Below are 12,877 nucleotides of genomic sequence, written 5' to 3' on the forward strand. Positions count from 1 at the left end.
AAAAGGCAAGATTTCAATACAAATTAAGAGAAAACAAATAGAAGTGACTATATAAATAATAAACACAAATGAAATTAATAGAAAGATAGGCCCTAGTATTACTCATTAAAAAACTTCATACTTCTCAAAAGCAATAAATTCCACTCTTCTCTTCCTGTTTCGTTGGTACCCAACTCAGTGTCCATCTATGGTGTCATCCAAGATACACATACTGATGAACAATCTCTGTAAGTTGTCTCTCCAACTCCACACAGTAGTTTCTACAACATGCATTCTATATCTGCTTGGGTTTTCCTATGTGAATAGTTAAGCTGAAGTATCTTGAATGATTATAGATCTCATTCCCCAAGGCTTGACAAAATCAGTAAAATTTTAAGTACAAACAGGAGTATCTGGAGCACGTCACCATTTACAGGAACTTTTTCTTTGACTTGGATTTTGTACCTGGACTAGATCAAGTGTGCATAGATAAGGTTCATGCTTAAGATATGAAGTAAGAACAGAAAGTCTAGTATTAGGGTGAATGGGGAAGTGAGAATAGGAAGTAGGGATGGGAGAGAAGGAAAAAGGGTGTATTGACCATAATGTGGAAATAAGAAAATCATTTTATTTGTTTCTGAATCTCCTTTTCCTTCTGTGTATATTATGTTTTGCTCTGATTCTGCTTTCTCAAACTGTAATTTTTTTATCCAAAATCTTTAACTAGTTGCTATATATACATATATAATATAAAATTTAAATATATATTTAAGCTCTTTCATGTGTATAGATACCAGCAAAGACTGTTATTATTTATCAGTTACAACAAAATTTTTTGAGGGTAGATTAAATGATTTCTAGTATCTATTTTAGGTCTCTGCATACTTGAGGTGCTCAGTGCATATTACTTAATAAGTTTTGTTTAATGAAAGATTGAATTGAAATTGATTATACCAAGGAATTAAAATAGCAGGAATGTTTCTAAGACTCAGATAGTTCTGTGAAAAGTGAGACATCAACTATCACTTCAGGAACATTAATCTCATCGTTCTTCATTTTCCCCTAGGACTCCTTGGTTTTCCATGCTAATTGATCACTGGGGGAACTTTAACCCAGAGGAGTTCTTCAGAGTTAACCTTCAGGAGGCTGCTGATGGAATTGACACTTGCAGAAATGCGCTCCTGTGTCCTTGGACGTCCATAAAAGTTATTCTTTTCTACGGGTGTAGGCACTTCAAAACAGAACAAGGAATTCCTATTTACTAGGTAGGATCAAAGATCTTGTTGTCTCTGGACTTCCCCTCAGAGGTAATTCTCACCATAGACTGAAAATCTGGTACTGCATTAAGGCTAGAAACAAACTAAAAATAACTGAGGAAGTATAATGTTATAGTCTTCCCTCTGCACATAACTGGTGGTCTTTTTCAAAAACACTTTCGGGAAGGAAAGGCTTTTTTCTTCTTGTATAAGAGGAAGAAGTAATTAGGAAGAGGTGATTTTTTCAGTAGTCTTTATTTCTAAAGATGAATAAGGCAAAATGGGCCAGATCAAGAACTGCAGTATTTTTTTTTTAAATTCAGACCTATAATTGTATCAGTGTAGGGAGCTTCCTGTTAGGAAGCTCTCTGCTAAAGCAAGTCAGCTTTGCAGTTAGAAGATGAAAAAGCTGTTGCCAGTGGTCACAAAGAGTACTTGTCAGAAGTGAGACAAACTCAGGATAAACTACCTGAGGCCAGCGCTCCATCCATTACACCACACTGCCTTTCAAGAATAGAAGCATAAAACGTGAGAAGCAGAGTCTGTAAAAGAATATGGCTATTATCAATATCAAGCTGGTTTCTCTTCCTTTACTTCTCTGACTTTTGACATAGATTCAAAGAGGGTCTTCTAAAATAGAAGAGATGCTCTTGTGTATTGGGAGGATTAGGCTGTGGTCTTATTTTCTGATGTTATGAAGGACCAGGTAGTACTATATTTGAATTAGGGGAACTGTCTTCTCACCTCCCTAGAAGCTCTGATCTCTCTTCCTATACCATAGTAGTATCATAAAATTTGGACAGATCCAGAGGAAGTCCTAAAAAGTATCTCAAGTGGTGGGACACAAACACTTGCACCAACAAGGTGTGTTTGAAGGTAGGTTTTATTTCTTCATTTTCAATTAATGTCTCAGAGACATCTCATCAATGTAGGAAGGGACTGACAGCAGTTCCATACAGGCCCTACCAAAAAAAGAAGATTCCTTAAATTTTCATGCCACTAGAAATTCTTTCAAGTGTTAAAAAAACATTTCAACGAATATTATTTAATCTATGTGAAGACTTCCTCTGACTCTTTTATCCTTACTAGATAGATTTGTTCATTTCTCCTTCTGACCAACTTTCTGGTGATATGCTTCCCTAACTCTACCTGGGTTAGTCCTCTAATAATATATAAACACTCCCTCTCCCAGCCTATTCTTCAAAACAACCTAGTTTGATAGAACCCATCAGATCAAGTGCTGCACTGGTATAACCTTCAAGAATCCAGGCCACTTCCATTCAGTGATAAGGCATTAAAGCAGAATTTTGCTGAAGGACAAAAAGAACCTGCTTTTCATTTCGAAGTATGATTCTAAAGATAAGGGTTTTATTCCCACCCCAGAGGTACATTCATTACCTTGCCTGTTTCCAGAAAGGACAGTCAATTGTTTTGAAACATTTACATTTTCTTATCAAATCCCCTTTATGTTCATGAGATTGTATTCAGAATATGGCTTACTCATAGCCAGTAAAGAGAATCATGGAAGGCTACAATGCTTTGATAGACCTGGGATATCATCAATAAGGATACCCCCTGCAACAGTGCAGATTCCTACTCATCTATGCCTTCTCATCCTATAAAGTTGTCATCCTTGTCCTTCCTCTAAATCACGTTGATAGCAACCTATAATGAGAGACTTACTGTACCATAAAAAGATCATACCCAACATTTTAGTAAGCTAATTAAAACACACCCTTAACCTTGACCTCATTTTCACAAAGTTTACTAGCTCAAACGGTGATCAATTTATTAGTTACTAGTTACTGATCATCTAGTACACTCATTATCTCTGCTTCTTCTGTTCCATTCTCCTCTCTTGTGTTGCTCTGAAAACCCACTCATCATCTTCCTTTGTGAAATATTTCTTTTCATTCTAACTAATTTCCAGCTCTCCCTGGTTATCTCCCTCCAGTCTTTCCATTTCCAAGATCCTTCATGAGAAGTATATAAAACACCCTGGAGACTGTGGTGATTAAAGATTAAAGTAAATTGCTAAACCTCCCTTTCTTTGCAGGGGATTGGGGGAGGACGGGTTATGGATGTATATTATTGAATATATTGTCAGATACAGTTGATTGTGTTGGTTGATTTAGCTGAACTGTTTGTTTTCTCTTCTATTCTGTTTCAGGGGTAAGGGACTATCTTAGTAAGGTAGAGGTAGATTCAGAAATGAAAATATAGAAACAAAAGATATAATTTTTTTAAAATTGCTTCAAGCCATAGGCCAAAGTTGAAATATGAAGTAGATGAGTTGACTCGCAGTCCCACTATTAAGTATTTGTAGACCCAGAAGATCATAAATCATACATTGTGAACCAGAAGAAAGCTTAGGAGTTATTGATTCAAATTCTTCATTTTATAGACCAAGAGACTGAGACCTAGGGAGGTTCATGATTTTCCAAGAGTTGCACAACTGGGGAAAAAATGGCAGAACAATTTAATCCAACAAAAGTGGGATTGGAGTCAAGATTTTCCTAACTCCAAGTCCAGTATTCTAACTTGAAATCTAGCACTCTAAGAATGACCTTACTGGGTTTTCCTTTCTCCTTCCCCATGTCACTCTGCTAAGTCACCTTTGTTCATGCCATATCTATAGTACTATAGCAATAAATATAACCATATTGTATGGATTACCAATACTAGGATGCTTTCTTTATCATTTCCTCCTCATGGTCCTATAATAAACATACACACATGAGCACTTGTGTGCACACACATACATACACACACACACACACACACACACACACACCAGAATGGCCTAGTTTCAGTATAACTGAATTACACCACTCCAAACTCATTGTAATTATACCACCTTCACATCAGTTTTCTCCCCTCTTCTCTGCTTTTACTTCCACATTTTCTGTGGTTTTCATTTCTGAAACAACCTATAATTCCCATTCTTTTCATCCACCTATCTGATTCATCCTTTAAACTTAACCTAAAAACTGATCTCCCTTAAGAATCCTACTCTTATATAGGTGGATTTGAATGAGAAAGTTCTCCCAAGAGTAAGACTGCCCCAAAAAAACATTTGAACTGTTCAGAAAGATAGTGGGCTATTTGGGAGTGGACTAATAAATTTATTGAGTATCAATAGAATAGCCACTAGTTTTAGAATATTCTACTGCCTATATTTTTAAAAATCAATATAGTTTTGTTCTACAGAAGCTTACCATCCAATGACAAACAAAATAAAGCAATCAAAGCCCCATATGATTCTTTTCAGATCAAAAGGGTATTGAGATAATTGTGCTGAAAAGAAATCTTAATTGAATTCAAAATCACGTGATAGTGAATTCAATTCAATTCAAGAAATATTTATGAAAAGTCTACTTTCTGCCAAGTACTGGGCCAGGTGCTAGGGATACAAAGACAAAAAAAAAGCCCCTCCTATCAAAAACCTTTCATTCTCAGTAGTATAATATGTTCACAAAGAAGTAAATATGAGGTTATTTGAAGAAATGAAGAATACTAACTAGAGGCATATGAAGTAGCATCTAAACTTGAAAGAAGCTAGAAATTCCTTTTTTAAAACTGTTATTTAATAATTTTATTTTTCTCCCATTACACATAAAAATAGTTATCAACATTCATTTATAAAATTGAGTTCCAAATTCTCTCCCTCCCTCCCCATCCCCTTCACTGAGAATGCACGCAATTTTACATGGGTTTTACTCTTTTTGCCTTTTCCTAAACAGTTTTGTTTTTTAGAGTCATATCATACTCAGGTCTACCCTAATCTTTCTTTCAAACTACCCAATTATTAATAACAATCTTAGACATACATTTTCCATTTCTTCATACAAAAAGTAAACAGTCTGTCCTTATTGAGTCCCTTGTAAATGGTCTTTGGTATGTACATATACCTTTTATTCTCTTGAATCTCACATGTCAAATATTCTATTAAGTTCAGGTTGTTTGTTTTGTTTTGTTTTTTTAACAAAATCGTGAAAGTGTGGCAATTCATTGAATATCCTTTTTTTTTTCATTCGGGATTATGCTTAACTTTGCTGGCAAGCGCAGTTCTTTTGCTCTTCAATATACAGTGTTCCAAGACCTTCAGTCTTTTAGTGTCACCACTGCTAAGGCTTATGTGATTCTAATTGTAGCACCACCATATTTAAATTGTTTTTTTTTCTTGTTTCTCACAATATTTTTCTCTGAGCTGCGGGTTTCAGAATTTGACTATGATGTTCCTGCAGATTTTCCTTTAGGATCTCTTTCAGGTGATGATCAGTGGATTTCTTCTATATCTACTTTCCCCTCTTGTTGTAACTCTTCAGGACAATTTTCTTTAATTATTTCTTTCATTGTTACATCAACATTCTTATTTTTGATAGTAGCTTTTGGATATTCTGATTATTCTTATGTTTTTTAATCTGGAGATCCAGATGAGTTCTCCAGATCAGTTGGTTTTTTTTTTGTGACATGTTTCACATTCTCTTCTATTTTTTCATTCTTTATATTTTGTTTTATTATTTCTTGGTCTCATAACTTCACTTGCTTCCCCTTGCCCAATTCTAATTTTCAAGGAGTCATTTTCTTCCTTGATTCTGGATCTTTTTTTCTAATTGGCTGACTTTTTTTTCATAATCTTCTTGTTTCTCTTGGATTGGTCTTTAATTTTTTTTAAATTTTGCCTCAATCTCTCTCATTTGATTTTTTAAGTCTTTTTTAAGTTCTTCAATGAATTCTTTTTGAACAGGTGACACTTAACATTAGTCTTTTTTACTTCAGTATCCTCCTCTAAAGATTAACCCCAGTCTTCTCTATTCGCATAGTAACTTTCATCTTCACCTGCTCATTTTTTTTTTAATTTATAGGAACTTACTCTAATCACCTCTAGCCCTGAGGTATGGGGGATGGTGCCTCTGGCCTGAGGTCCTCCTTCAGGTCTCCTATCTGGCCTGGAACCAAAACCAAGAACTCTACCTTCCTGTAAGTGTCCCCAGCCAGCAACATCCTGCCCCACTGCTTCTGCACTCATAGCACATGGGCTGGTTCTTTCTTGCTCAAGGCTGTGTCTTAGCAGCACAGCTAGCCCTGGCATCTCTTATCAGCAGAGATTCCCTTAGTCTTCCCTAGCTCAGACACTTTACTCCTCACACCATCCAGGAGTAAAAGTTCCTGTGGTTGGGGTCAAATCTACCTCCCAACCCAGCTATCCCCAGGGTTTTTGCCACTTGTTGTTTTAGTGGAACTAGCCCAGAGGTCTTTACTCTTCACAGGGACCAAACCTAGGTCCTGAGATTTTTCTTCAGATCTTCTCTAATTATTCTAGGAGGACCACTGTTCTGTCCCAACTCTTCTTTATGTTTACTGATGTACATTCACCCTGAAGCACGATTTTATCTTGTTTGGGGAAGGTTAAGGAGGGAGTGGGATCTGGAGAGCTTGGAATATTCTGACCTACTCCACCACCTTCCCAGAATCTTCTCCTCAATAATTTCTTAAAAGATGATGTCTAGGCTTCTTTTTGGATCATGGCTTTCAGTAATTCCAATAGTTTTTAAATTATCTTTCCTGGATTTGTTTTCCAGGTCAGTTTTTTTCTGATAAGATATTTCACATTGAATTCTAGTTTTTCATTTTTTTAAATTTTGTTTTATTGTTTCCTGATGTCTCATAAAGTCATTAGCTTCCACTTACTCAATTCTAATTTTTAAGGAATTATTTTCTTCAGTAAGATTTTATACTTCCTTTTCCATTTGGCCAATTCTATTTTTTTTAATGAGTTCTTTTCTTCAATTAATTTTTGTGCCTCCTTTTCCACTTGACCAATTCTGCTGTTTAAGGACTTCTCTTCTCTTCAGAATTTTTGCATATTTTTTCCATTAGACCAATTCTGTTTTTCAAGGTGTTCTTCTCCTGATTGAATTTTTGTATCTCTTTTACCAGTTGGCTTAGTCTGTTTTTTAAGGTGTTATTTTCTTTAAGGTGTATTTTTTGTGCCTCATTCACCAAGCTGTTGACCCTTTATCATTATTTTCTTGCATAACTCTCATTTCTCTTCCCAATTTTTCCTCTACCTCTCTTATTTGATTTTAAAAATCCTTTTTGAGCTCTTCCTTGGCTTGAGATTAATTCAAGTTTTTCTTAAAGGCTTTGGATGTAGGAATTTTGACTTGCTGTCTTCTGAGTGTGTGTTTTGATCTTCTTTGTCACAATAGTAACTTCCTATGGTTAGATTTTTTTTCTGTTGTTTGCTCATTTTCCAGCCTACTTCTTGACTTTTAACTTTGCTAAAGTGAGGCTCAGCTTTAAGGGTGGAGGTAGCACTGTCCTAAGGTCCAGGGGTTTTATGCAACTATTTTCAGAGATACTCCTAGGGACCTGTAAGTTTTCAGTTTTTCTAAGGGGGTATGATCTAAGGAGGGGTATGTTTACTATTCTCCTGTACTGTTCACTGGTCTGTAAGTGACCACAGGCACTCTTTTTTCCCCTGGAACAGTGAACAGGATCCCCGCTCCCCTGCAGCCACAAGCTTTGCGGTGGCCCATTCCTCATTGCCCTGGGACTGCCAACCAGGACTGTGACCTGGATCTGAGTATGGGCAAAGCAACAGAATCCTGCCCCCAGTGCCAGCAAAGACATCCCTATAATCTTCTTCTGACCAGTTGTTTGACCCCCTTACTGTTTGTGGGCTGAGAGTTCAGGAAGCAGCCAGTGCAGCTGCTGATTCATTCACTCCCAAGGCCTGCTCCTGTTTTGCTGGGGCTTGGTCAGCACTGGACTGCCACAGTTTCCTGCCAAACTTTTAAGTTGTCTTGGGCTGGAAAATTGTTTCACTTTCTCTTTTGCGGTTTCTACCATGACAGGATTTGTTTAGGGGCATTATTTAAAAGTTTTGGAGAAGTTTGGAGGAGAGCTCAGCTGAGTCCCTGCCTTCTCTCTGCCACCTTGGCTCTACCCCACAAGAAGCTAGAAATTCTAAAAGAGGGAGTGAATGTGGTCCAGACATAGCAGACAGCTTGTGCAAAGGCACTGAGATAGGAGATAGAATGTTGAGTTAGGAAACAGTCAATTTGGCTGAAAGATAGAAGCATGCAGGGAATGATATTGAAATAAATTTGAAGAAGGATATGGGAGATAGAAATTAAGAGATTCATAGGAGTTAATGGGTATCATGACAAACTACTATTTCTGGCTTAACTGAAGCAATGATGGGGAAATAAAGACTAATGAAATTATGATTATAAAGTAATTCATTTTAGCCTCACCACCCGATTTTAGTTCCATATTTAATTTCTTATGGGTCTTTTGCCCAGTTGATATTGGGTTGTATACAATGAAAAGCAAAAACAGCCCCTGCTCTCAAGGAGGGCCTACTATCTAATGTATTCTTTATCCACTCCCCATATCCAATCTGTCGCCAGGTCCTGTCAATTCTACCTTCATAACATCTCTCATAGGAGCTCTCTTCTCTCCTGCACTATTTTAATAGATTTCTTGTTGGTCTCCTTGTTACAAGTCTCTCTTCACTCCAGTCCATCCTCCACCAGGCATCAATGATCTTCCTAAAGCACAGGCTTGACCTTCCACTCTATAAACTCCAGTGGTTCCCTATTGTCACAGAATCAAATATATAAAAGTGTATATATATATGTATATAGTTTTTGCATGTAAAGCCCTTCATAACCTGGCTCCTTCCTATCTTTCTACTCTTTTTACTACCCCTCCAACCCACTCTCATGCTCTGTGATGCTGTGCCACTGTTCTCTTTGTTTCTTGCATAAGATACACCATCTCCCAACTCCAGGCGTTTTCACTGGCTGTCCTCCAGGCCTAGAATGTTCTGCCTCCTCAATTCCATCTCTTGGTTTTCCTGGCTTCTTTCAGATACCAACTAAAGTCCGACTAAAAAACTTTTCCCAATACCACTCAATTATAATGTTTCATGCGTTAATATCTCCAATTTATCTTATTTATAATTTGTTCATTGTTATTTACATGTTGTCTCCCCACTAGACTGTGAGCTCCTTGAGAGCAGTGACTATTTTTTTAACTTTTTTTGTAACCTTTGTGCTTAGTACAGAGACTAGCACATAGTAGGCACTTAAAAATGCTTGTTGATGAGTTGATTTCTGTTCCTATGCTTGATAAAAGTCACTGTCTGGTTTCTGTTCTGCCTATTGCCTTATTTTCATTAGAACATTTATTCAGGGCAGCTAGGTGGCGCAGTGGATAAAGCTCCGGCCTTGGAATCAGGACGACCTGAGTTCAAATCCAGTCTCAGACGCTTGATGCCTACTAGCAGTGTGACCTTGGGCAAGTCACTTAACCCTGATTGCCTCACCAAAAAAAAACAAAACATTTATTCACCTTACTCCTATCTCATCCTTCAGATAATCTTGAATCTTCACAAGGGACTTGGTGCAAAAAGTGGATGGAAACAGCCAACGACAGCTCAGGTGATTTCATCTTAGTGGGTTTCTCTGAACGACCTGAATTGGAATTGGTTCTCTCACTCTTTGTCTCCATGTTCTATACTATAACCCTGGGGGGTAACACTACCATCATCCTGCTCTCTCTCCTGGACTCCAGGCTCCACACTCCCATGTACTTCTTCCTCAGAAACCTTTCCTTTCTAGACCTTTGCTTCACCACTAGCATTGTCCCCCAGATGCTGGTGAACATCTGGGGAGGGAGCAAAAAGATCAGCTACTCTGGATGTATGGTCCAGTACTGGGTGGCCTTGGCTCTTGGCTCCACTGAATGTGTGCTCCTTGCTGTGATGGCTGTTGATCATTATGTTGCTGTCTGTTGGCCCCTACGTTATGCTATGATCATGCATCCACGCCTCTGCCACCTCTTAGGGGCTGCTTCCTGGACCGGTGGCTTTGCCAACTCCCTTCTACAGTCATCACTGGCCATGGCGTTGCCTCGATGTGGCAACCACAGAGTGGACCATTTCTTTTGTGAGCTGCTGGTCATTGTCAAACTTTCCTGTGTGGACACTGGTCCAACAGAGTCTAAGATGTTCGTTGCCCGTCTTATCATCCTTGCCATGCCTGTCTCCATCATCTTAACTTCACATGGGTGCATTGCTTGGGCAGTGGTGAAGATGCGTTCAGCTGACGGTAGGAAGAAGGCCTTTGGTACTTGTGCATCCCATCTGCTAGTAGTGTCACTTTTCTATGGGACCATTATGTTTGTGTATCTACAACCCAAAATCAATTACTCCCAGGACCAAGGGAAAGCCCTTGCAGTGCTCTATACAATTCTAGCTCCCACGCTTAACCCTCTGATCTATACCCTGAGGAATAAGGATGTGAAGAAAGCAGTAAGAAAAGTAATGGGGAAAGAGCAGGCATAGGGATACACAGAGTGTATAAGAAAAGATGGAACTGCTGCCTGAAAGCAGTCTGATGATTCATGGGGACAGACAGCATTTTTCTCCCTTTTCTGCTGACAGGAAGTTACTATGTATTATTCCTCAATTCCTGGAAATTTTACCTAATATTCTAGAATGGTAAGTATTTTCCTAGAAGTCATCTGACCCTTCCAAAAAGAAACCTCTGGCACCTCTCCCCCAACCCAATTATGGAATGTCACCATGTCTCAGTTAGGGCCCCTTACTCTTTTATCTCCTACCCAATTTCTGTGAACACATTTCTAAATTACCATTTCTGCTAATCAATGTAGATATACTGCTGATGATTCTTTCATTAGGTTTATTATTTGTCCTTAATGGTAATAGAACCATCATCGATATCATAATCAGTTTAATAATTAGCAACACCATTATTGTTATGATTAGAAAAAAATGTTTTAAGTACTTAGTTGTGTTTGACACTGTGTTTGGAATATGGACACTAATTTATTTATAATAGAGACTGACTAATTAGTGGAGTAGATAAATATGTATAAGACAGAGAGAAAACATTTAATGACACTGAATAAAAATGAATATATATAGTTACATTTTATCAATTTTCATTTATCAGTTTTTGTTTATTAATATTCATTCAGAAAATATTAATTGAGCACCAACTGCATGTAGAGTGCAATAGGAGAGGCAGAAGATGAGTCAGAGGTTAAAAAAGACATGGTCCCTTTCTTCATAGAGATTACTGTCTAGGAGAAAAATTAAGACGAGATTCTATAGACTGGGAAAGGAAAGAGGTAAGCAAGTCCCATGACTATAAAGCACATGACTAACCAACCAATTCTTCACATGAAAGTTTCATGAATGGAGAACTATTAGAATGATGAATAGACTATACACATACAAATATATGTATATGTATATTATACATAAATAGAAATAGAATCTAGTTGTACATATCAACAAGCAAATATTAAGCACTTACTACATCATCATTGAGAGATGTACAAAGAAAAGCAAAAATATCCCTTAAGCTCAAGGAGCTTATATTTTAATGAGGGAAATAAAATGGAAAGAAAGAAGTACATACAAGACACATAAAGAGAAGATGGGAGGTAACATTAGAGAAATTCATTTGCTCTGTAATTCCAAGGTGATGTTTAAGCATAGGACATAGTTGGAGGGCAACTAAGCAGCACAATGGATAGAGTGGACTTTGAATCAGGAAGACCTGAGTTTAAATCTAGCCTCAGAAACTTTCTAACTGTTTGACCTTGGACAAGTCACTTAACTTCTACTTGCCACTGAAGAAGGATATGGCAAACCACTCCAGTATCTTTGCCAAGAAAATTCCATAGATAGAGTCACAAAGAATCAGACATGACTGAATAACACCAACAATAAATAGCTTAAGAAAAAAAAAGATTAAAGGCTAGTATGTAAAATAGCCAGTCTGATATGGGTGACAGAAAAGTAATGAATCTTAATAGATCTTGAAGAAATTCTTTTCCACTGACTATTCAGTGCCCAAGAGTAATAAGTATATATACAAAGTATATATACAAAATTTCCTCCAAGTTGTATCATTATCCTATTCCCTTCCTCTTTTCCATAATCATGATTTTCTGACATCCAAATCAGAAGCTGGCATGGCATAAATTATCTATGAGAACTCTCCACGTGTTTATACAGAACAAGGGAATTTGAATTCCCTTATAAAAGTGTGGTCTCCTCCTATACTTAGTTTTGAAGGATTTAGAATGAAAGGAACTGGGTCCATATTCTGGTTCTGTTATTTACCACCCACAAAAGATAATATAAAATAGGATTGTACTCCATAGGTAGGAAGGATCTGGATTCAAATTTCACCTAGGACACTTACTGACTGTGACTGTTGACAAAACACTTAGCCTTATTAATCCTGAGTTTCCTAATGAAGAAGAAGAAGAAGAAGAAGAAGAAGAAGAAGAAGACATGCCTGTCATACTTGCATACTTGCCTCAGAGGGTTGTGAGTTATTATGAGAAAATCAAATGACATAATGCATATTAAAACAGTTGGCAATTCTGTTGAAAGGGCTATATCAACTACAAAAGTATTGTTATTTACACTCTCTTAAGTTTCTTCATCTGTTTAATAAAGTAATCACAACAACTTTACTCTAATGTCTCCACTAGCTTTAAATTCTAAGCTATTCTCTGTGTCCTATAAGGGAGTACAGAAGTACAGAAAAGTACAGAGTACAGAATCTTGGCTACACCCAAGGCCA

At 37.3% G+C, this 12,877-nt stretch overlaps 1 protein-coding gene across 1 annotated transcript; it reads left to right on the forward strand.

Moving 5' to 3' along the window:
* Positions 1–9,666: 9,666 nt before the first annotated feature.
* On the forward strand, positions 9,667–10,596 carry LOC114041959 (putative olfactory receptor 2W6). Its single transcript, XM_027860659.1, has one exon. The coding sequence runs from the start codon at positions 9,667–9,669 to the stop codon at positions 10,594–10,596; it is 930 nt and encodes a 309-aa protein (XP_027716460.1).
* Positions 10,597–12,877: the final 2,281 nt, after the last annotated feature.

Source organism: Vombatus ursinus, unplaced genomic scaffold (assembly GCF_900497805.2).
Source record: "Vombatus ursinus unplaced genomic scaffold, bare-nosed wombat genome assembly UNPS02014230.1, whole genome shotgun sequence".
NCBI classification, from domain to species: Eukaryota; Metazoa; Chordata; class Mammalia; order Diprotodontia; family Vombatidae; genus Vombatus; species Vombatus ursinus.